The following is a 24123-nucleotide window of genomic DNA, read 5'->3' as shown; positions in this document are numbered from 1 at the left end:
ACCGTGCTGCCAAACCTTCTGAAAGATCACCCTAACTACGCCTAATCTCCCACCCTATCCCCATAACCCCACCGAGGGGCTATTTAGCACAGTCAATCCACCTAACCTGCACATCTTTGGACAGAGTTCTGCTCTGGGTTCTGAGGAAAGGACGTTGTCTTTCTCAGAATGATGTCTGAAAGCTTCCCTCCCAAGGACATTGCGAATAAATCTGTGAGACACTAAGTGCTAACTGAATTATTAAGTGACCTGTGTGTGTGTGGGATTTGCTCAATTGAAAGTTCAGAAGTGGACCTGTTGAACAATTGCCAGATATCGGAGCTGGTATCTTGCCCGTCTTCATAGAAGTTACAGTGCCCATTCGGCCCATCGAGTCTGCACCGGCCCTTGGAAAGAGCACCCTATCCCCGTAACCCAGTAACCCCACCTAACCTTTTTGGACACTAAGGGTAATTTAGCATAGCCAATCCACCTAACCTGCACATCTTTGGACTGTGGGAGGAAACCGGAGCACCCGGAGGAAACCCACGCACACACGGGGAGGACGTGCAGACTCCGCACAGACAGTGACCCAAGCCAGGAATCGAACCTGGGACCCTGGCACTGTGAAGCAACAATGCTAATCACTGTGCTGCCCCCATCTCATTGGTAAAGTTGGCACAAGTGGAATGGTGAAAACATAGAGTGGAAAGTGCCCGGGAAGGAAACCACACAGAGCGCTCACCTGATTTGGAGACTGTGTCTTGCTGCGGAATCTCCAGCAAGTCAAGGTGCTGTATACAGACCCTGCTGTCAATCTGGTAGAGCAGAGCTGGGCATATATACGTGAACTGCCTTGGGGTGATCTCATCCGTATTACTCATGCCAAAGTTGACCAGGAGCTGGGTTACGTTCAAGCACTGTCGATGTTGAGACAAAAATGAATCACTGTCAGTATTAGTGTGCAATGAGACCTGGGTGTCCTTGTGCACCAGTCACTGAAGGTAAGCATGCAGGTGCAGCAGGCGGTAAAGAAGGCTAATGGTATGTTGGCCTTCATTGCGAGAGGCTTTGAGTATAGAAGCAGGGATGTGTTGCTGCAATTGTACAGGGCCTTGGTGAGGCCACGCCTGGAGTATTGAGCGCAGTTTTGGTCTCCTTCTCTGAGGAAGGATGTTCTTGCTCTCGAGGGAGTGCAGCGAAGGTTTACCAGATTGATTCCAGGGATGGCGGGACGGTCAGAGGAGGCGATTGACTAGGTTGGGATTGTTCTCGCTGGAGTTCAGAAGAATGAGGGGTAATCTCAGAGAGACGTATAAAATTCTAACAGGACTAGACAGGGTAGATGTTCCCAATGATGGGTGTGTCCAGAACCAGGGGTTACAGCCTGAGGATTCTGGGTAAACCATTTTGGACAGAGATAAGGAGACATTTCTTTGTCTTTGCTTGACTGTGCAAAAAAAGCTCAAGACTGACTTGTTAATGACATATTAATTATATGTTAATTACATTGCAACTGCACACAGGTGAAGGGCAATGCCTAATTAAGAACACTGAGCACATATAAATAGGATATGCCCCTGAATTTGTTCATTTAGTTTTACTGATTCATCCAGTACAGGATGGATAGGGGACTGTGGGGGCATTGGCTGCGGGGGGAGAGTTGTGAGACGGAACACAGTCAACAAAGACTGCCCAAGTTAGGACAGGCGCTATGTCACAGTTTCGAGATCAGTGACTGCCTTAAATCCTGTTAACAACTGTGATATTCTGTGGAAATCATTTCGGAGTCTTTCAAGGTGCGTCTGGGGAGAGGGATCTGGGTGTCTTAGTTCATGAATCGCAGAAAGTCGGTATGCAGGTACAGCATGTCATTGAAAAGGCAAATGGAATGTTAGCGTTTATTGCAAAAGGACTGGAGTATAAAAGTAGAGAAGTGTTGTTGCAATTGTTTAGGGTGTTGGAGAGACCACATCTGGAGTATTGTGTCCAGTTTGGGTTTCCTTATTTGAGGAAGGATGTGCTGGCATTGGAGGCAGTTCAGAGGAGGGTCACCAGATTGATTCCACGTTGACATATGAGGAGAGATTAAACAGTTTGGGCTTATACTTGCTGGAGTTTGGAAGGATGAGATGGGATCTGATCGAGGTGTATAAAATACTAAATGGGATTGATAAAGTAAACATGGACCAAACTTTCCACTTGTGGGGAAATCTAGAATGACAGGTCACTGATCTAGGTTGAGAGGCGATAGATTTAACATAGAACATACAGTGCAGAAGGAGGCCATTCGGCCCATCGAGTCTGCACCGGCCCACTTAAGCCCTCACTTCCACCCTATCCCCGTAACCCAATAACCCCTCCTAACCTTTTTGCTCACTAAGGGCAATTTATCATGGCCAATCCTCCTAACCTGCACGTCTTTCGGGACTTGTGGGAGGAAACCGGAGCACCCGGAGGAAACCCACGCAGACACGGGGAGAACGTGCAGACTCCGCACAGACAGTGGCCCAAGCCGGGAATCGAACCTGGGACCCTGGCGCTGTGAAACCACAGTGCCAACCACTTGTGCTACCGTTCTGCCTACTGAGATGAGGAGGAACTAATTCTCGTAGATGGTGGTGAATTTGTGGAACTCGCTTCTCCATAGTGCGGTGGAATGTGAGTCATTAAATGGTTTCAATACGGAGATAGATATATTTCTACATGGGACTGCGGCGCTGGGAAGGAGTTACAGGGGCCGAGCGAGAGGTAAAGCCTAAATGAGGGAGAACTGCCTGCGTTTGGGCCGACTTCAAAATATAGAGAAACGCCCCTTGTTGCTGAAGCTTCACCTGCACTACCGCGGCAACAATATTCAAGAGTGGCTTTCTTAGTTCTCCTGTCTGCGCTTCGTCTGACGGGAAATGAGATCTGATTGGTCGTCGCATTCTTTTAAGAGTACCCAATTATTTTTTCCAATTAAGGGGCAATTTAGCGCGGCCAATCCACCTACCCTGCACATCTTTGGGTTGTGGGGGCGAGACCCACGCAGACACGGGGAGAATGTGCAAACTCCACACGGACAGTGACCCAGAGCCGGGATCGAACCTGGGACCCTCGGTGCCGTGAGGCAGCAGTGCTAACCACTGCGCCACCGTGCCACCCCTGGTTGTCGCATTTTTACACCTAATGGAAATCAAATGCGGGTGAGTTGTACAACAGTGGGGGGGGGGGGGGGCAGCACGGTGGCACAGTGGTTAGCACTGCTGCCTCATGGCGCCGAGGTCCCAGGTTCGATCCCGGCTCTGGGTCACTGTCCGTGTGGAGTTTGCACATTCTCCCCGTGTCTGCGTGGGTTTCGCCCCCACAACCCAAAGATGTGCAGGCTAGGTGGATTGGCCAGGCTAAATTGCCCCTTAATTGGATAAAATGGATTGGGTACGCTAAATTTATTGCCCACGTTCCCCCTGCCCTCATTCAGTCTGAGAACTGTGAGGATCTAGAAGCCAAAGTCCGAAGCTCCTGATGTTCCGAAGACTCACGTTTTCATGCAGATGGTTAGGCTGTGAATGATTCAGAGGTTTGTCCTCAGCAGTGGCGATGGCTGCCCTGCGGGATTTTGGCACGTGGTGCAAGGCCCGGGACAGTCCCATGTGGTGTTGGGCCGTGCTGCGTCGCTGACGTCTCTCCCCGTCTTGGCCCCCGGCCTGCTGGCTCTCCGGCTCATTGCGTCTCCCCAGAGTGGGCGTGGTCCTGCCTCCTGTTTGTTTTGGGGACCTGCAGGTGAAGAGTTCAATCGGAGAGAAACAAGAGGGTCATTGGAAACTCCCAGCCTGCCCCTGATTTACGTTATTTATTCATTCACAGGAGATGGTTACATAGAACATAGAACACTACAGCGCAGTACGGGCCCTTCGGCCCTCGATGTTGCGCCGACCTGTGAAACCATCTGAAGCCTATCTGACCTACACTATTCCATTTTCATCCATATGTCTATCCAGTGACCACTTAAATGCCCTTAAAGTTGGCGAGTCTACTACTGTTGCAGGCAGGGCGTTCCACACCCCTACTACTCTCTGAGTAAAGAAACTGCCTCTGACATCTGTCCTATATCTATCACCCCTCAATTTAAAGCTATGTCCCCTCGTGTTGGTCATCACCATCCGAGGAAAAAGACTCTCACTGTCCACCCTATCTAACCCTCTGACTATCTTATATGTCTCTATTAAGTCACCTCTCAGCCTTCTCCTCTCTAACGAAAACAACCTCAAGTCCCTGAGCCTTTCCTCGTAAGACCTTCCCTCCATACCAGGCAACATCCTAGTAAATCTCCTCTGAACCCTTTCCAAAGCTTCCACATCCTTCCTATAATGTGGTGACCAGAACTGCACGCAGTACTCCAGGTGCAGCCGCACCAGAGTTATGTACAGCTGCAGCATGACCTTGTGGTTCCGAAACTCAATCCCCCTACTGATAAAGGCTAGCACACCATATGCCTTCTTAACAGCCCTATTAACCTGGGTGGCAACTTTCAGGGATTTATGTACCTGGATGCCGAGATCTCTCTGTTCATCTACACTACCAAGAATCTTGCCATTAGCCCAGTACTCTGCATTCCTGTTACTCCTTCCAAAGTGAACCACCTCACACTTTTCCGCATTAAACTCCATCTGCCACCTCTCAGCCCAGCTCTGCAGCTTATCTATGTCCCTCTGTATCCTATAACATCCTTCAGCACTATCCACAACTCCACCGACCTTCGTGCATCTGCAAATTTACTAACCCATCCTTCTACACCCTCTTCCAGGTCATTTATAAAAATGACAAACAGCAGTGGCCCCAAAACAGATCCTTGCGGTACACCACTAGTAACTGAACTCCAGGATGAACATTTGCCATCAACCACCACCCTCTGTCTTCTTTCAGCTAGCCAATTACTGATCCAAACTGCTAAATCACCTTCAATTCCATACTTCCTTATTTTCTGCAATAGCCTACAGTGGGGAACCTTATCAAACGCCTTACTGAAATCCATATACACCACATCAACTGCTTTACCCTGATCCACCTGTTTGGTCACCTTCTCAAAAAACTCAATAAGGTTTGTGAGGCATGACCTACCCTTCACAAAACCGTGTTGAGTATTGCTAATCAACTTGTTCTTTTCAAGATGATTATAAACCCTATCTCTTATAACCTTTTCCAACATTTTACCCACAACCGAAGTAAGGCTCACAGGTCTATAACTACCAGGGTTGTCTCTACTCCCCTTCTTGAACAAGGGGACAACATTTGCTATCCTCCAGTCTTCCGGCACTATTCCTGTCGACAAAGACGACATAAAGATCAAGGACAAAGGCTCTGCAATCTCCTCCTTGGCTTCCCGGGGAATCCTAGGATAAATCCCATCTGGCCCAGGGGACTTATCTATTTTGACATTTTCCAAAATTGCTAACACCTCCTCCTTTTGAACCTCAATTCCATCTAGCCTGGTCGACTGAACCTGAGTGTTCTCCTCGACAACATTGTCTTTCTCCAGTGTAAACACTGACGAAAAATATCCATTTAATGCTTCCCCTATCTCCTCTGATTCCACACACAACTTTCCACTACTATCCTTGATTGGCCCTAATCTTACTCTAGTCATTCTTTTGTTCCTGATATACCTATAGAAAGCCTTAGGGTTTTCCTTGATCCTATCCGCCAACGACTTTTCGTGTCCTCTCCTCGCTCTTCTTAACTCTCCCTTTAGGTCCTCCCTGGCTAACTTGTAACTGTCAAGTGCCCTAACTGAGCCTTCATGTCTCATCCTAACATAAGCCTTCTTCTTCCTCTTGACAAGTGCTTCAACTTCCTTAGTAAACCACGGTTCCCTTGCTCGACAACTTCCTCCCTGCCTGACAGGTACATACTTATCAAGGACACGCAGTAGCTGTTCCTTGAAAAAGCTCCACATTTCGATTGTACCCATCCCCTGCAGTTTCCTTCCCCATCCTATACATCGTAAATCTTGCCGAATAGCATCATAATTGCCTTTCCCCCAGCTATAATTCTTGCCTTGCGGTATATACCTATCCCTGCCCATTGCTAAAGTAAACATAACCGAGTTGTGATCACTATCACCAAAGTGCTCACCTACATCTAAATCTAACACCTGGCCGGGTTCATTACCCAGTACCAAATCCAATGTGGCCTCGCCCCTTGTTGGCCTGTCTACATACTGTGTCAGAAAACCCTCCTGCACACACTGCACAAAAACTGACCCATCTATAGTACTCGAACTATAGTATTTCCAGTCAGTATTTGGAAAGTTAAAGTCCCCCATAACAACTACCCTGTTACTCTCGCTCCTGTCAAGAATCATCTTTGCAATCCTTTCCTCTACATCTCTGGAACTATTCGGAGGTCTATAGACAACTCCCAACAGGGTGACCTCTCCTCTCCTGTTCCTAACCTCGGCCCATACTACCTCAGTAGACGAGTCCTCAAACGTCCTTTCTACCGCCGTAATACTTTCCTTGATTAACAATGCCACACCCCCCCCTCTTTTACCATCTTCTCTGTTCTTACAGAAACATCTAAATCCTGGAACCTGCAACAACCATTCCTGTCCCTGCTCTACCCATGTCTCCGAAATCGCCACAACATCGAGATCCCAGGTACCAACCCATGCTGCAAGCTCACCCACCTTATTCCGGATGCTCCTGGCGTTGAAGTAGACACACTCCAAACCAGCGTCTTGCTTGCCGGTGCCCTCTTTCGAACTTTTAACCCTATCCCTGACCTCACTACTCTCAACATCCTGTACACTGGGACTACAATTTAGGTTCCCATCCCCCTGCTGAATTAGTTTAAACCCCCCCGAAGAGCACTAGCAAATCTCCCCCCCAGGATATTGGTACCCCTCTGGTTCAGGTGAAGACCATCCTGTTTGTAGAGGTCCCACCTACCCCAGAATGAGCCCCAATTATCCAGGAAACCAAAACCCTGCCTCCTGCGCCATCCCTGTAGCCACGTGTTCAACTCCTCTCTCTCCTTATTTCTCACTTCGCTAGCACGTGGCACGGGTAACAACCCAGAGATCACAACTCTGTTTGTTCTAGCTCTCAGCTTCCACCCTAGCTCCCTGAATTTAGTTAAGCATTAGTTAATTGAGCATTTACTGCCCCCTCAAGAAATGGTGCGAGGGCAGCATGCTGGCGCAGTGGTTAGCACTGCTGCCTCACGGCGCCGAGGTCCCAGATTCGATCCCGGCTCTGGGTCACTGCCCGTGTGGAGTTTGCACATTCCCCCCGTCTTCGTCGATCTCACCCCCACAACCCAAAGATGTGCAGGTTAGGTGGATTGGCCGTGCTAAATTGCCCCTGAATTGGAAAAAAACGAATTGGGTACTCTAAATTTATTTTTTAAAAGGTGGTGCGTGAGCCATCTTCTTCAACCCCTGTAGCACGTGTGGGGGTAGGTACACCCAGAGTGCTGTTAGAGAGAGATTTCCAGGATTGTTACTGGACCTCAGTCAGTCCATGTGGTGTAGGCACACCCACAGTGCTGTTAGAGAGATTTCCAGGATTTTGACCCCAGCGACAGTGAAGGAACGGCGATATGTTTTCAAGACAGGACGGTATGTGGGGCTTGGAGGGGGGGCCTTCAGGCGGTGGGGGGTGTTCCTCGCACATATGCTGCACCTTGACCTCCTGAGTGGGTGGGGGGGGGCAGAATGGGAGTCAGGGTGTCACGGGAGTGACCCTTTAAGAAATGTGTTGTATTATCACATGGCTTCAATGATGTCATTGTGTGGGTGGAGCTGGGCTGTGGCTCTGAGATTTACTTTCCGTTTACATAGTTAGAAGCTGGGTTCAGACAAAGAAGGCTTCCCCTCTCTTTCTCTCTCTCTCTTCATGTTAAAATTTAAAAGTGGTAACTGTTTTCTGGAAAGAACTCAAACCTACTGTTTTGGTAAAAGGGTTTGTTTGGTTTATTAGATGTTGTTATCAAATTGAAACAGTTAAAAGGGATGTTATTAAGGGTTATATATACATACATAGAGAGAACTGTAGCTGTGCGGGGTATTTCTGTTTGTAGTTGATAAAAGTGCTTACTGTGTGTGTTTATAAGAATGTTAACTAAATTTGTAGAATAAACTTTGTTTTTGATTAAAAGTGATTAAGGCCTCTCTTTTTTTAAAAATTTAGATTACCCAATTATTTTTTCCAATTAAGGGGCAATTTAGCCGTGGCCAATCCACCTACCCTGCACATTTTTGGGTTGTGGGGGTGAAACCCACGCAGACACGGGGAGAATGTGCAAACTCCACATGGACAGTGACCCAGGGCCGGGATCGAACCTGGGACCTCGGCGCCGTGAGGCGGCTGTGCTAACCACTAGGCCACCGTGCTGCCCCTTAAGGCCTCTCTTGAATAACACCTGAAGGGCAGTTCTTTGTGCTCATAGTAACCAAAATCGATAAACAATTGTAGGTCAGATGAACTCCATGATAAACTTTGAAGTTTTCTAAACGCTAGCCTATAACAAGGGTCACACTAAATCAATGGCTGTATTCAGGTACCATCCTCATCACATTCTGCCTCAGTTTTGTTAAACACAAAAGCACCAGGCCAGCACGGTACCACAAGTATACAGCATTGTGGCTTCACAGCGCCAGGGTCCCAGGTTCGATTCCCCGCTGGGTCGCTGTCTGTGCGGAGTCTGCACATCCTCCCCGTGTGTGCGTGGGTTTCCTCCGGGTGCTCCGGTTTCCTCCCACAGTCCAAAGATGTGCGGGTTAGGTGGGTTGGCCATGATAAATTGCCGTTAGTGTCCAAAAAGTTTAGATGGGGTTATTGGGATAGGGTGGAAGTGAGGGCTTAATGTGGGTCGGTGCAGACTCGATGGGCCGAATGGCCTCCTCCTACACTGTATGTTCTATGTGTCATGTGAGAGTACCTTTCAGAAATGGGCGTTCAAGAAATGCACCTTTAAGAAATGGGTGTTTATCAGTGATGTCAGAGTGTGGGTGGAGCTGGGCTGTCTGTCAGCTTTTTACTTTTGTTTTAGGCTGTTTGCTGCAGGGTGTGTTTTAGTTTTTTTTCAATGTTGGAGCTGAAGCCAGATAGAGCAGGTGTACTGAAATGAAATGAAAATCGCTTATTGTCACGAGTAGGCTTCAATGAAGTTACTGTGAAAAGCCCCTAGTCGCCACATTCCGGCGCCTGTCCAGGGAGGCTGGTCCGGGAATCGAACCGTGCTGCTGGCCTGCTTGGTTTGCTTTAAAAGCCAGCAATTTAGCTGAGTGAGCTAAACCAGCCCCTGTTGATCTCTCTGCCATGAAAAGACCATCTCTTGATTATTTGGTGAATTCAGAATTATAAATGTTCTCAGTAGTGAATGGAAACCTCATGTGCTTCTGTTAAAAGGTGTTTCTTTTGTCGTCTGGATGTTGTTTGGGAAGTTATTAAGGATTACTTAGTGTTGTATTCTTTGGGGGTTGCAGTTGAATTAATGGTTGCTAAGATGTTCACTGTATGGTTTAAAAAGGTTAATTTGAGTTCATAGAATAAACATGGTTTTGTTTTTTAAAATACTTTTCCATTTCTGCTGTACCACACCTGTAGAGTGGGCCGTGTGCTCCCCATACCACAATCTATTAAAGGGTGTGGGTCAGGTGAACTCCACGATACACTTTGGGGTTCTCTAAACCCTGGCCCATAACATATGTAACCTCCCAGTGAGAGGCACTTTGAGGATCGCTGGGTGGAGAATTGGTGCCTGGGATGAGGGAGTGCGAGGCAGCAGGCATTCACAAAACGGTACCTTGTCAGAGAAGATGGCTATCATGCCCAGAATGCTTCACTGGACTGGACTGGCACCTGAGAGGTTGCACAGAGAACAAACAAATTTGCGTTTTGCAGCTTCCATGAGCTCAGGATAGATAAAGCGCCTGACGGCTGCTGAAGTATTATTTGGAAAGGCGGATATGTTGTTAAGTCGGACGTGCAGCAGTCTAATTTGCGCACAGCAAGATTGCACAGACAGCAATGTCAGAATGACCATAATCAATGTGGTTTTTTAGCAGTGACGTTCATGTTGCCCCAGGGCCGTGAGAGAGACACCCCGGGCTTTTCACCGGAAGAGCAACAGTGCAATCGGAGGGCATCATTTAAACGTCACATTTCAAAAGCGGGACCTCTGACAGTGCGGCGCTCCCTCAGTACTGACCCTCTGAGAGTGCGCCGCTCCTTCAGCCCTGCCCCTCCCACAGTGCGGCACTCCCTCAGTACTGACCCTCCCACAGTGCGGCACTCCCTCAGTACTGACCCTCCCATAGTGCGGCGCTCCCTCAGCACTGACCCTCCCTCAGCACTGACCCTCCCACAGTGCAGCGCTCCCTCAGCACTGACCCTCCCTCAGCACTGACCCTCCCTCAGCACTGACCTTCCCACAGTGCGGCGCTCCCTCAGCACTGACCCTCCCACAGTGCGGAGCTCCCTCAGCACTGACCCTCCCACAGTGCGACGCTCCCCCAGCACTGACCCTTCCACAGCACTGACCCTCCCACAGTGCGCCGCTCCCTCAGCAGTCACCCTCCCACAGTGCAGTGCTCCCTCAGCACTGACCCTCCACAGTGCGACGCTCCCTCAGCACTGACCCTCCCACAGTGCGGCACTCCCACAGCACTGACCCTCTCACAGTGCGGCCCTCCCTGAGCACTGACCCTCCCGCAGTGCGGCGCTCCCTCAGCATTGTCCCTCCCACAGTGCGGCGCTCCCTCAGCACTGACCCTCCCACAGTGCGGCGCTCCCTCAGCACTGACCCTCCCACAGTGCGGCACTCCCTCAGCACTGACCCTCCCACAGTGCGGCGCTCCCTCAGCACTGACCCTCCCACAGTGCGGAGCTCCCTCAGCACTGACCCTCCCACAGTGCGACGCTCCCTCAGCACTGACCCTCCCACAGTGCGGAGCTCCCTCAGCACTGACCCTCCCACAGTGAAGTGACCCTCAGCACTGACCCTCCCACAGTGCGGCACTCCCTCAGCACTGACCCTCTCACAGTGCGGAGCTCCCTCAGCACTGACCCTCCCACAGTGCAGTGACCCTCAGCACTGACCCTCCCACAGTGCGGCACTCCCTCAGCACTGACCCTCCCACAGTGCGACGGTCCCCCAGCACTGACCCTCCCTCAGCACCGACCCTCCCACAGTGCGACGCTCCCCCAGCACTGACCCTCCCTCAGCACCGACCCTCCCACAGTGCGGCACTCCCTAGCACTGACCCTCCCTCAGCACTGACCCTCCCTCAGCACTGACCCTCCCACAGTGCGGCGCTCCCTCAGCATTGACCCTCCCACAGTGCGGCGCTCGCTCAGCATTGACCCTCCCACAGTGCGGCGCTCGCTCAGCACTGACCCTCCCACAGTGCGGCGCTCCCTCAGCATTGACCCTCCCACAGTGCTGCACTCCCTCAGTACTGACCCTCTGACAGTGCGGCGCTCCCTCAGTACTGACCCTCTGACATTGCGGCACTCCCTCAGTACTGACCCTCTGACATTGCGGCACTCCCTCAGTACTGACCCTCTGACAGTGCAGCACTCCCTCAGTACTGACCCTCTGACAGTGCGGCACTCCCTCAGTACTGACCCTCTGACAGTGCGGCGCTCCCTCAGTACTGACCCTCTGACAGTGCGGCATTCCCTCAGTACTGACCCTCCCACAGTGCAGCACTCCCCCAGCACTGACCCTCCCACAGTGCGACGCTCCCTCAGCACTGACCCTCCCACAGTGCGGCGCTCCCTCAGCACCGACCCTCCCACAGTGCGGCACTCCTTCAGCACTGACCCTCCCACAGTGCGGCGCTCCCTCAGCACCGACCCTCCCACAGTGCGGCACTCCTTCAGCACTGACCCTCCCACAGTGCTGCACTCCCTCAGCACTGACCCTCCCACAGTGCGGCGCTCCCTCAGCACTGACCCTCCCTCAGCAGTCACCCTCCCACAGTGCAGTGCTCCCTCAGCACTGACCCTCCCACAGTGCGACGCTCCCTCAGCACTGACCCTCCCACAGTGCGGCACTCCCACAGCACTGACCCTCTCACAGTGCGGCCCTCCCTCAGCACTGACCCTCCCTCAGTGCGGCGCTCCCTCAGCATTGTCCCTCCCACAGTGCGGCGCTCCCTCAGCACTGACCCTCCCACAGTGCGGCGCTCCCTCAGCACTGACCCTCCCACAGTGCGGCACTCCCTCAGCACTGACCCCTCCCACAGTGCGGCGCTCCCTCAGCACTGACCCTCCCACAGTGCGGAGCTCCCTCAGCACTGACCCTCCCACAGTGCGACGCTCCCTCAGCACTGACCCTCCCACAGTGCGGAGCTCCCTCAGCACTGACCCTCCCACAGTGCAGTGACCCTCAGCACTGACCCTCCCACAGTGCGGCACTCCCTCAGCACTGACCCTCTCACAGTGCGGAGCTCCCTCAGCACTGACCCTCCCACAGTGCAGTGACCCTCAGCACTGACCCTCCCACAGTGCGGCACTCCCTCAGCACTGACCCTCCCACAGTGCGACGCTCCCCCAGCACTGACCCTCCCTCAGCACCGACCCTCCCACAGTGCGACGCTCCCCCAGCACTGACCCTCCCTCAGCACCGACCCTCCCACAGTGCGGCACTCCCTTAGCACTGACCCTCCCTCAGCACTGACCCTCCCTCAGCACTGACCCTCCCACAGTGCGGCGCTCCCTCAGCATTGACCCTCCCACAGTGCGGCGCTCGCTCAGCATTGACCCTCCCACAGTGCGGCGCTCGCTCAGCACTGACCCTCCCACAGTGCGGCGCTCCCTCAGCATTGACCCTCCCACAGCACTGACCCTCCCACAGTGCGGCGCTCCCTCGGCACTGACCCTCCCACAGTGCGGAGCTCCCTCAGCACTGACCCTCCACAGTGCGGCGCTCCCTCAGCATTGACCCTCCCACAGTGCAGCACTCCCTCAGCACTGACCCTCCCTCAGCACTGACCCTCCCTCAGCACTGACCCTCCCACAGTGCGGCGCTCCCTCAGCACTGACCCTCCCACAGTGCGGCGCTCCCTCAGCACTGACCCTCCCACAGTGCGGCGCTCCCTCAGCACTGACCCTCCCACAGTGCGGCGCTCCCTCAGCACTGACCCTCCCTCAGCACTGACCCTCCCTCAGCACTGACCCTCCCACAGCACTGACCCTCCCACAGTGCGGCGCTCCCTCAGCACTGACCCTCCCACAGTGCAGTGACCCTCAGCACTGACCCTCTCACAGTGCGGCGCTCCCTCAGCACTGACCCTCCCACAGTGCAGTGACCCTCAGCACTGACCCTCCCTCAGCACTGACCCTCCCTCAGCACTGACCCTCCCACAGTGCGGCGCTCCCTCAGCACTGACCCTCCCACAGTGCGGCGCTCCCTCAGCACTGACCCTCCCACAGTGCGGCGCTCCCTCAGCACTGACCCTCCCACAGTGCGGCGCTCCCTCAGCACTGACCCTCCCTCAGCACTGACCCTCCCTCAGCACTGACCCTCCCACAGCACTGACCCTCCCACAGTGCGGCGCTCCCTCAGCACTGACCCTCCCACAGTGCAGTGACCCTCAGCACTGACCCTCTCACAGTGCGGCGCTCCCTCAGCACTGACCCTCCCACAGTGCAGTGACCCTCAGCACTGACCCTCCCTCAGCACTGACCCTCCCTCAGCACTGACCCTCCCACAGTGCTGTGACCCTCAGTATGGGTATGGCAGTGTTGGACTGGATTAAGTTCTCATCTCTGGAGTGGGGGGGGTTCCAAAGCACACATTCTCGGGCCGGAGGCAGGCGGGAATGTCCCTGACTCCCACCGAATTCTCAAATCCAAGTTTAAATGCAGCAGGGAAGCGTTTCGCAAATTCAGCTTCAAACAAACCTGGTCACTCGGGGGGTGACAGAAAATAAGCCGCTTGGCCGCGCCTAGTAACTGCCTAGTTTTACTCACCTGAAGGTGGAGGCTGCGGTTGGCATGGCGTTGGGGAAATCTGGCTGGTGGGGCCCTACGCTGGAGGCCTTGCCGTCCTTCATCAACATGGAGAGATGGTTGATGGCAGTGTGGCTGTGCACGTGCCCGTTCTCCTGCAGGTCCAGGGCGTCCAGGTGCGAGACGTGGTCGTGGCCCAGGTCCTCGTGCTCAATCTCCACCACCTGCAGCTCGCCCAGGCCCAGGTTCGTCAGCAGCCGGCGGAGCCCGTCCGAGGAGAGCTTCCCGTTCTCTCCGTACTGCCGGAAGAGCTGCAGTAGGTAGTAGCGCTGCTCCGTCAGGGCGTCGCGGGAGAGCTGCCGGTTCGTGCCCGGCGCTTTGGCGACGGGGACGTGGCCGGGCTCCGCCCCCGGCGGCTTGTCCTCCTTGCGGCCCGGCCTCGCTCCGACTTTAGGGGCCTGCCTGTGGGCCTCACAGTCAAGGCCGTGATCCAGCCAAATGGCCAGGGCCCCAGCGAGAAAAACAGCCCAGACCCCACACTTCATCTCGCCGCTGCCACCTGCAAGTGAACACAAAAGCAAAGAGAGAGAAAGGACGTTGCATTTTGATAGCGCCTTCCGTCAACTCTCAAGACACTCCAGCGCGTCTGACAGCGAGTGAAGTTATTCCGGAGCATGGTCGCTGTCGTGACGCAGAAATTGCGGCAACCAATTTGCGCACAGCAAGCCCAAACAAAAAGCAATGATATAATGAGCAGAAGATATGTCCCGGCGATGTTGATTGGGGGATAAATATTGGGCAGGACGCTGGGGAGAACTCCCCCCCCCAAACCCCCCACCCTTCTACTTCTCTTAATGACCGTCTTGGTATCCTTGACGGCCAGCTGGCAGGGCCTGGGTTTTAACGTCTCAACTGAAATACACGCCTCTGTGTAAAAAAGGATTATTATTTAAATATATAAAACTGTGCAGAGGGACCTGGGTGTCCGAGTGCATGAGTCGCAAAAAGTTGGTTTACAGGTGATTAAGAAGGCGCCTGGAGTTTTGTCCTTCACTGCTAGAGGGATAGAGTTTAAGACGAGGTTGTGCTGCACCTGTATAAGGTGTGAGTGAGGCCACACATAGAACATACAGTGCAGAAGGAGGCCATTCGGCCCATCGAGTCTGCACCGACCCAGTTAAGCCCTCACTTCCACCCTATCCCCATAACCCAAGAACCCTTCCTAACCTTTTTTGCACACTGAGGGCAATTTATCATGGCCAATCCACCTAACCTGCACATCTTTGGACTGTGGGAGGAAACCGGAGCACCCGGAGGAATCCCACACAGACACGGGGAGAACATGCAGACTCCACACAGACAGTGACCCAGCGGGGAATCGAACCTGGGACCCTGGCGCTGTGAAGCCACAGTGCTAGCCACGTGTGCTACCGTGCTGTCCATACCTGGAGTATTGTGTTCAGTTTTGGTCTCCTTACCTGAGAAAGGACGTACTGGCGCTGGAGGGTGTGCAGAGGAGATTCACTAGGTTAATCCCAGAGCTGAAGGGGTTGGATTATGAGGAGAGGTTGAGTAGACTGGGACTGTACTCTTTGGAATTTAGAAGGATGAGGGGGGGATCTTATAGAAACATATAAATTATGAAGGGAATAGATAGGATAGATGCGGGCAGGTTGTTTCCACTGGCGGGTGACAGCAGAACTAGGGGGCATAGCCTCAAAATAAGGGGAAGTAGATTTAGGACTGAGTTTAGGAAGAACTTCTTCACCCAAAGGGTTGTGAATCTATGGAATTCCTTGCCCAGTGAAGCAGTTGAGGCTCCTTCATTACATGTTTTTAAGGTAAAGATAGATAGTTTTTTGAAGAATAAAGGGATTACGGGTTATGGTGTTCGGGCCGGAAAGTGGAGCTGAGTCCATAAAAGATCAGCCATGATCTCATTGAATGGCGGAGCAGGCTCGAGGGGCCAGATGGCCGACTCCTGCTCCTAGATCTTCGGCTCTGTGACAGCGTCAGTCTCCCTCAGGACTGAAGCAAGTGGCGGCCTCCGCGCTCCAGTCTGTGGGAATGGGCTCGGAGCCAGGGCTGTGACATTTCTAAACCAGGGTGTAGTTGGCCAATATGTAAGCTGTTGAGAAGGTCGATGGTCTGTGTCCCAGTAAAGAGCTCCTGCCCGCCACCCCCCCCCCCCCCCTCCCTTTTAGAGCAGGAATCAGAGAGATCTTCATAGAAAGAGTGAAAAGTGATCTCAGTGAAATATATAAAATCCTTTGAGGGCTCGACAGGGGTAGGCACTGAGAGACTACCCCTGTGCCCCCGGTTAGAGGGTCTAGAACTAAGCTAGGGTGGGGAGGCCCCAGGATAAGGTGGCGGCCATGTCAGAGATGAGGAGAGAATTCTTCACCCAGAGCTTTCTGAATTCTTGGAATTCTCTGCACAAGGGGGCAGTTGAGTTTTAAAAAATAATTCATTCATGGACTGTGGCTGGCCAGGCCGAGCATTTGGGCTGGTTTAGCACAGTGGGCTACACAGCTGGCTTGTAATGCAGAACAAGGCCAGCAGCGCGGGTTCAATTCCCGTACCAGCCTCCCCGAACAGGCGCCAGAATGTGGTGACTAGGGGCTTTTCACAGTAACTTCATTTGAAGCCTACTCGTGACAATAAGCGATTATTATTGTCCATCCCGAACTGCCCCTTGAGAAGGTGGCGCAATCTGCCTTCTTCAACCGTCGGCAGTCCATGTGGCGTAGGTACATCCACAGTGCTGCTAGAGAGATTTCCAGGATTGTTACTGGACACCAGTCAGTCCGTGTGGTAGGTACACCCACAGTGCTGTTAGGGAGGGTGTTCCAGGATTGTTATTGGACAGTCAGTCCATGAGGTGTAGGTACACCCACAGTGCTGTTAGGGAGGGTGTTCCAGGATTGTTATTGGACAGTCAGTCCATGAGGTGTAGGTACACCCACAGTGCTGTTAGGGAGGGTGTTCCAGGATTGTTATTGGACAGTCAGTCCATGAGGTGTAGGTACACCCACAGTGCTGTTAGGGAGGGTGTTCCAGGATTGTTATTGGACAGTCAGTCCATGAGGTGTAGGTACACCCACCGTGCTGTTAGGGAGGGTGTTCCAGGATTGTTATTGGACAGTCAGTCCATGAGGTGTAGGTACACCCACAGTGCTGTTAGGGAGGCAGTTCCAGGATGTTGCCCCAGCGACAGTGAAGGAACGGCCGATATATTTCCCAGTCAGGAAGATGTGTGGCTCAGGAGGGAACCTCCAGGTGGTGGGGTTTCCAGGTATCTGCTGCTCTTGTCCTTCTAGATGGTAGTGGTCGTGGGTTTGGAAGGTGCTTAGTTCTCTAACCGGGGGCACAGGAGCCTTGGTGAGTGACTGCAGTGCATCTTGTAGATGGTACACACGGCTGTCACTGTTCACCAGTGGTGGAGGATTTTAATGTTGGTGGAAGGGGGAGCAATCAAGCGGACTGCTTTGTCCTGGATGGCGTCCAGCTTCCCGAGCGTTATCGGGCTGCACTCATCCAGGCAAGTGGAGAGTATTCAGAGTAAACAGGGGCTGTTTAGCTCACTGGGCTAAATCGCTGGCTTTGAAAGCAGGCCAAGGCAGGCCAGCAGCACGGTTCGATTCCCGTAACAGCCTCCCCGGACAGGTGCCGGAATGTGGCGACTAGGGGCCTTTTCACAGTAACTTCATTTGAAGCCTACTCGTGACAATAAGCGATTTTCATTCATTTCAAGTCCATCACACTCCTGACCAATGGCTTGACACTCCCCTGAGGAACTCCTGCAGTGATGTCCTGGAGCCGAGATGATTGACCTCCAATCACCACAACCATCTTCCTTTGTGCCGGGCATGACTCCGCCCAGCGGAGAGTCCCCCCCCGCCTGATTCCAGTTTAGTTAGGGCTCCTTGATGCCATAATCGGTCAAATGGTATATTTGGTATGGTATATTCAAGATGGCGAGTTCGATAGATTATTTTTGGCGCTAAGGGAATCAAGGGATAGGGCAGGGGAAGTAAGAGTCAAGGTAGAAGATCCTCAAATGGCCTCCTCCTGCTCCAGTCCCTTGCGTTCTGGACATTGAGGGGGGTTGGCGCTTGGGATTGGTCACTGGCAGCGACGTGCGATCTATGTCATTTTGACAGGGTTAACCTCCAGGGTAACGTGTGCAACGCAAACATGAAAAAGTACCGCTGGCGAGGCACAATGCCTCTTTAATCGTTAATTAGATTGCTTGCAATGAGTGACCTTTGGCGCTTATTGCCTGTAATTGAGAATTGAGTCCCTAGTCAGTGTTGCACAAGGCCCATTGTTTACGGCAGGGAGTTCGCTGAACAAGCTTGGCTTATTTTCCTCAGATATAAATGTGCCATAAACTCTCGTCAAACAAAACAACAACATAAACGTTGACACCAGAGCTCCTTATCTTCATCGTTCGCCTCTGTCTTGCCCCAGCTTGCATTTTCAATTCAACGTCAGCCACTTCGAAAGGCACATTCTGAAAATTCTGCCTTGTATCATCAAAGTCTGGATGGCCTATCGGCTCACAGCAGCCTGCGGTCACCTGGGAGTATGGAGACTTCACCCTGCCCCTCGTCAACCCCTTTTCAATTCCCCTGAGAGGGGAACCTGGCCGGTGGTGGTTTAACCTGAGGGGCAATACCCTCAGCCGGTACGGGGAATTGAACCCGCGCTGCTGGCCTCGCTCTGCACCACGAACCGGCCGTCCAGCCAACTGAGCTACACCGACCCCCCAAGAGAAGCAGGATAATTGGAGAGAGACGGCGGAACCCGGTGGAGAACCTGGTGCACGGCAAGTTGATTAGGAAGGCAAATGGAATGTTGCCGCAAGTTTCACTGGGCCTTGGAGAGACCACATCTGGAATAGTGTGCACAGTTTCCGTCTCCTCACTTTAAAAGAGATCTAATTGTGAGAGGGCAACTCCGAGAAGGTTCACTCTCCTCATTCCTGCGATGACGGGGTTGTCTTGTGAAGAACATAGAACGTAGAACACTACAGCGCAGTACAGGCCCTTCGGCCCTCGATGTTGCGCCGACCTGTGAAACCATCTGAAGCCTATCTGACCTACACTATTCCATTTTCATCCATATGTCTATCCAGTGACCACTTAAATGCCCTTAAAGTTGGCGAGTCTACTACTGTTGCAGGCAGGGCGTTCCACACCCCTACTACTCTCTGAGTAAAGAAACTGCCTCTGACATCTGTCCTATATCTACCACCCCTCAATTTAAAGCTATGTCCCCTCGTGTTGGTCATCACCATCCGAGGAAAAAGACTCTCACTGTCCACCCTATCTAACCCTCTGACTATCTTATATGTCTCTATTAAGTCACCTCTCAGCCTTCTCCTCTCTAACGAAAACAACCTCAAGTCCCTGAGCCTTTCCTCGTAAGACCTTCCCTCCATACCAGGCAACATCCTAGTAAATCTCCTCTGAACCCTTTCCAAAGCTTCCACATCCTTCCTATAATGTGGTGACCAGAACTGCACGCAGTACTCCAGGAGCGGCCGCACCAGAGTTATGTCCAGCTGCAGCATGACCTCGTGGCTCCGAACGATTAAACAGGTTAAGCATTTAGAAGAATGAGAGGTGATCTTACTAAAACATATCAGATTCTGACGGGACTTGGCAGAGTAGATATCCAGAGGATGTTTCCAATTGTGGGAGAGAATAGCACCAGGGGACACAGTGAAAGAAATGAAAATCGCTTATTGTCACGAGTAGGCTTCAATGAAGTTACTGTGAAAAGCCCCTAGTCCCCACATTCCGGCGCCTGTTTGGGGAGGCTGGTACGGGAATTGAACCTGTGCTGCTGGCCTGCCTTGGTCTGCTTTAAAAGCCAGCGATTTAGCCCAGTGTGCTAAACAAGAGGGCTCTCTTTAAAAGCTGAGATGAGGCAAAATATTTTCTATTGAGGGTCATAGAACATAGAACAGTACAGCACAGAACAGGCCCTTCGGCCCTCAATGTTGTGCCGAGCCATGATCACCCTACTCAAACCCACGTATCCACCCTATACCCGTAACCCAACAACCCCCCCTTAACCTTACTTTTATTAGGACACTACGGGCAATTTATCATGGCCAATCCACCTAACCCGCACATCTTTGGACTGTGGGAGGAAACCGGAGCACCCGGAGGAAACCCACGCAGACACTGGGAGGACGTGCAGACTCCGCACAGACAGTGACCCAGCCGGGAATCGAACCTGGGACCCTGGAGCTGTGAAGCATTGATGCTAACCACCATGCTACCGTGCTGCCCCTACAGCTGCAGCATGACCTCGTGGCTCCGAACGAGGTCGTTAATCTTCCCCAGAGTTCAGTGGAGGCTGGGGTCAAGGAATTTATTCAAGGCTGAGTTACAAGAGAGTTGGGGTGGGGCCGGGTGGGACCCCTCATCCCGATCAGCCGCAATCTTATTGAGTCGGAGACCACCCGCAATGTGGGGGGGGGGGTCTACGACTTGCTCCAAAGTCCTGTGTTCCGAAGCGGTTCTGGCCAGTTTGTGGAAGGGGTTGCAAACTTTGCCAGAAGAGTGGGGGGGGATCTGTTAACGCTGGAATATACAGAGATCTTTGATTGGGCGGGTGGGGGCGGGGAAGACAGTGAATAGATTTATTCTTGGGTATTACGGGCTGAATCAACAATGAATCTTTGCCTTCAGCATGCGACAATCCACTCAATGTCAGACAGATGAAAGGTAGGATTGAGGTACTTGTTCTTCAGGCAGTCATGGGTTACCCATCAGACCCAGGGAATTTCGGATTCAGTCAACTGCTCACATTGTACATTGTCCAAATTGTACAATCGTTATTGTATCGTTGGCGCAGTGCTGGAGGCTCACCTCACCCTAACCCCTGCGATCTCCTCCGCCATGTAGCCCTCTGCCACCACATTAACCTTGGGCAGCACGGTGCTTAGCACTGCTGCCTCACGGTGCTTAGCACTGCTGCCTCACGGTGCTGAGCACCCAGGTTCGATCCCGGCTCTGGGTCACTGTCCGTGTGGAGTTTGCACGTCCTCCCCGTGTCTGCGTGGGTTTCGCCCCCACAACCCCACAAGGGCAGCATGGTAGCATGGTGGTTAGCCTAAATGCTTCACAGCTCCAGGGTCCCAGGTTCGATTCCCGGCTGGGTCACTGTCTGTGTGGAGTCTGCACGTCCTCCCCGTGTGTGCGTGGGTTTCCTCCGGGTGCTCCGGTTTCCTCCCACAGTCCAAAGATGTGCGGGTTAGGTGGATTGGCTGTGATAAATTGCCCGTAGTGTCCTAAAAAGTAAGGTTAAGGGGGGGGTTGTTGGGTTACGGGTATAGCGTGGGTTTGAGTAGGGTGATCATTGCTCGGCACAACATCGAGGGCCGAAGGGCCTGTTCTATGCTGTACTGTTCTATGTTCTAACCCAAAGATGGGGAGGTGGATTGGCCGCGCTAAATTGCCCCTTAATTGGGATTTTCTTTTTAGAAACCTTTGACACTGATTGGTGACCTGCTGTCCCTGTCCTCCTTCACCCCTGCCCCATCTCCCTTAACCTCAGCACCTCCCTTTCCTGCAATCATAAAGCTTCTCAAGCCCGTCCCTATAACAGGGCATTTTCTCTTTGCCAACACCTGGACTGAAAGGGTTAAATTCCGAGGGGAGGTTGCCCAGACTGCGCTTGTATTCTCTCGATCTTCGAACATTAACAGGTCACCTCATCAAACTGCTTACGATGCTTGAAGGACTTGGCGGGGTTGGTGAGAGTGGCTGCCCCTGATATCAAGGCAGCATTTGACCGATTATGCCATCAAGGAGCCCTAACTAGCCTGGAATCAGGAGGGAAACTCTCCGCTGGCTGGAGTCATACCCGGCACAAAGGAAGATGGTTGTGGTGGTTGGAGGTCAATCATCTCGGCTCCAGGACTTCACTGCAGGAGTTCCTCAGGGTAGTGTCCTAGGCCCAATCATCTTCAGCTGCTTCAGCAATCACCTCCCTTCCATCGTGGGTCAGAAGTGGGGATGTTTGTGGATGACTGCACAATGTTCAGCACCATTCCTGACTCCTCAGACAATGAAGCAGTCCATGTCCAAATGAAGCAAGACCTGGACAATATCCAGGCTTGGGCTGACAAGTGGCAACTTACATTCGTGCCACACAAGTGCCAGGCAATGACCATCTCCAATAAGAGAAATTACAGCGTCAAGATGGATCGTTCAAGTTGAGATGCAGATAGATACCGAATGGTGCAATAGGCTTGGGGGCTGAATGGCCCTGTTCCTGTGTAACAGGCTCGAGGAGGGGGCTGAATGGGATCCTCCTGTTCCTGTGAAACAGGCTCGAGGAGGGGGCTGAACGGGATCCTCCTGTTCCTGTGTAACAGGCTCGAGGAGGAGGAGGGGGTTGAATGGGATCCTCCTGTTCCTGTGTAACAGGCTCGAGGAGGGGGCTGAATGGGCTCCTCCTGTTCCTGTGTAACAGGCTCGAGGAGGGGGCTGAATGGCCTCCTGGTCCTGTGTAACAGGCTCGAGGAGGAGGAGGGTACTGAATGGGATCCTCCTGTTCCTGTGTAACAGGCTCGAGGAGGGGGCTGAATGGGATCCTCCTGTTCCTGTGCAACAGGCTCGAGGAGGAGGAGGGGCTGAATGGGAGCCTCCTGTTCCTATGTAAGAGGCTTGAGGAGGAGGAGGGGGCTGAATGGGATCCTCCTGTTCCTGTGTAAGAGGCTTGAGGAGGAAGAGGGGGCTAAATGGGATCCTCCTGTTCCTGTGTAACAGGCTCGAGGAGGAGGAGGGGGCTGAATGGGATCCTCCTGTTCCTGTGTAACAGGCTCGAGGAGGGGGCTGAATGGGATCCTCCTGTTCCTGTGCAACAGGCTCGAGGAGGAGGAGGGGACTGAATGGGATCCTCCTGTTCCTGTGTAACAGGCTCGAGGAGGGGGCTGAACAGGATCCTCCTGTTCCTGTGTAACAGGCCCGAGGAGCGGGCTGAATGGGATCCTCCTGTTCCTGTGTAACAGGCTCGAGGAGGGGGCTGAATGGGAACCTCCTGTTCCTGTGTAACAGGCCCGAGGAGGGGGCTGAATGGGAGCCTCCTGGTCCTATGTAACAGGCTCGAGGAGGGGGCTGAATGGGATCCTCCTGTTCCTGTGTAACAGGCTCGAGGAGGAGGAGGGGGCTGAATGGGATCCTCCTGTTCCTGTGCAACAGGCTCGAGGAGGAGGAGGGTACTGAATGGGACCCTCCTGTTCCTGTGTAACAGGCTCGAGGAGGAGGAGTGGGCTGAATGGGATCCTCCTGTTCCTGTGTAACAGGCTCGAGAAGGAGGAGGGGGCTGAATGGGATCCTCCTGTTCCTGTGTAACAGGCTCGAGGGGGAGGAGGCTGTATGGGATCCTCCTGTTCCTGTGTAACGGGCCCAAGGAGGAGGAGGGGCTGAATGGGATCCTCCTGTTCCTTTGTAACAGGCTCGAGGAGTAGGAGGGGGGCTGAATGGGATCCTCCTGTTCCTGTGTAACAGGCTCGAGGAGGAGGAGGGGGCTGAATGGGATCCTCCTGTTCCTATGTAACAGGCTCGAGGAGGAGGAGGGGGCTGAATGGGATCCTCCTGTTCCTGTGTAACAGGCTCGAGGGGGAGGAGGAGGCTGAATGGGATCCTCCTGTTCCTGTGTAACAGGTTCGAGGAGGGGGACGGGCTGAATGGGATCCTCCTGTTCCTGTGTAACAGGCTCGAGGAGAAGGCTGAATGGGATCCTCCTATTCCTGTGTAAGAGGCTCGAGGAGGGAGCTGAATGGGATCCTCCTGTTCCTGTGTAACAGGCTCGTGGAGGAGGAGGGGCTGAATGGGATCCTCCTGTTCCTGTGTAACAGGCTCGAGGAGGGGGCTGAATGGGATCCTCCTGTTCCTGTGTAACAGTCTCGAGGAGGAGGGGGCTGAATGGGATCCTCCTGTTCCTGTGTAACAGGCTCAAGGAGGAGGAGGCTGAATGGGATCCTCCTGTTCCTGTGTAACAGGCTCGAGGAGGAGGAGGGGGCTGAGTGGGATCCTCCTGTTCCTGTGTAACAGGCCGAGGAGGAGGGGGCCATTGGTAAGGTGCCCCCCTCGTGGGACAACCTTCCGTGGTGAGATTTTACCAGAGTTCATTCACCTCTTGCATGGTGGCACAGTGGTTAGCACTGCTGCCT

General features: G+C 53.1%; 1 protein-coding gene across 1 annotated transcript in view; it reads right to left on the bottom strand.

Moving 5' to 3' along the window:
* The window catches only part of LOC119961383 (zinc transporter ZIP10-like), a 35237-nt gene that overhangs the window by 6921 nt on the left and 4193 nt on the right, over positions 1-24123 (bottom strand). The window contains exons 3-5 of the mRNA XM_038788770.1: positions 13947-14484; positions 3504-3738; positions 725-899 (exon numbers count right to left, since the gene is read on the bottom strand). Coding sequence (XP_038644698.1) covers positions 725-899; positions 3504-3738; positions 13947-14484 — 948 coding nt within the window. The remainder of the gene's footprint in view (positions 1-724; positions 900-3503; positions 3739-13946; positions 14485-24123) is intronic.

The sequence above is a fragment of the Scyliorhinus canicula genome, unplaced genomic scaffold (assembly GCF_902713615.1).
Source record: "Scyliorhinus canicula unplaced genomic scaffold, sScyCan1.1, whole genome shotgun sequence".
NCBI classification, from domain to species: domain Eukaryota; kingdom Metazoa; phylum Chordata; class Chondrichthyes; order Carcharhiniformes; family Scyliorhinidae; genus Scyliorhinus; species Scyliorhinus canicula.
Note: the sequence above shows the minus strand (reverse complement) of the source record. Positions and strands in the feature narration are given on the sequence as shown.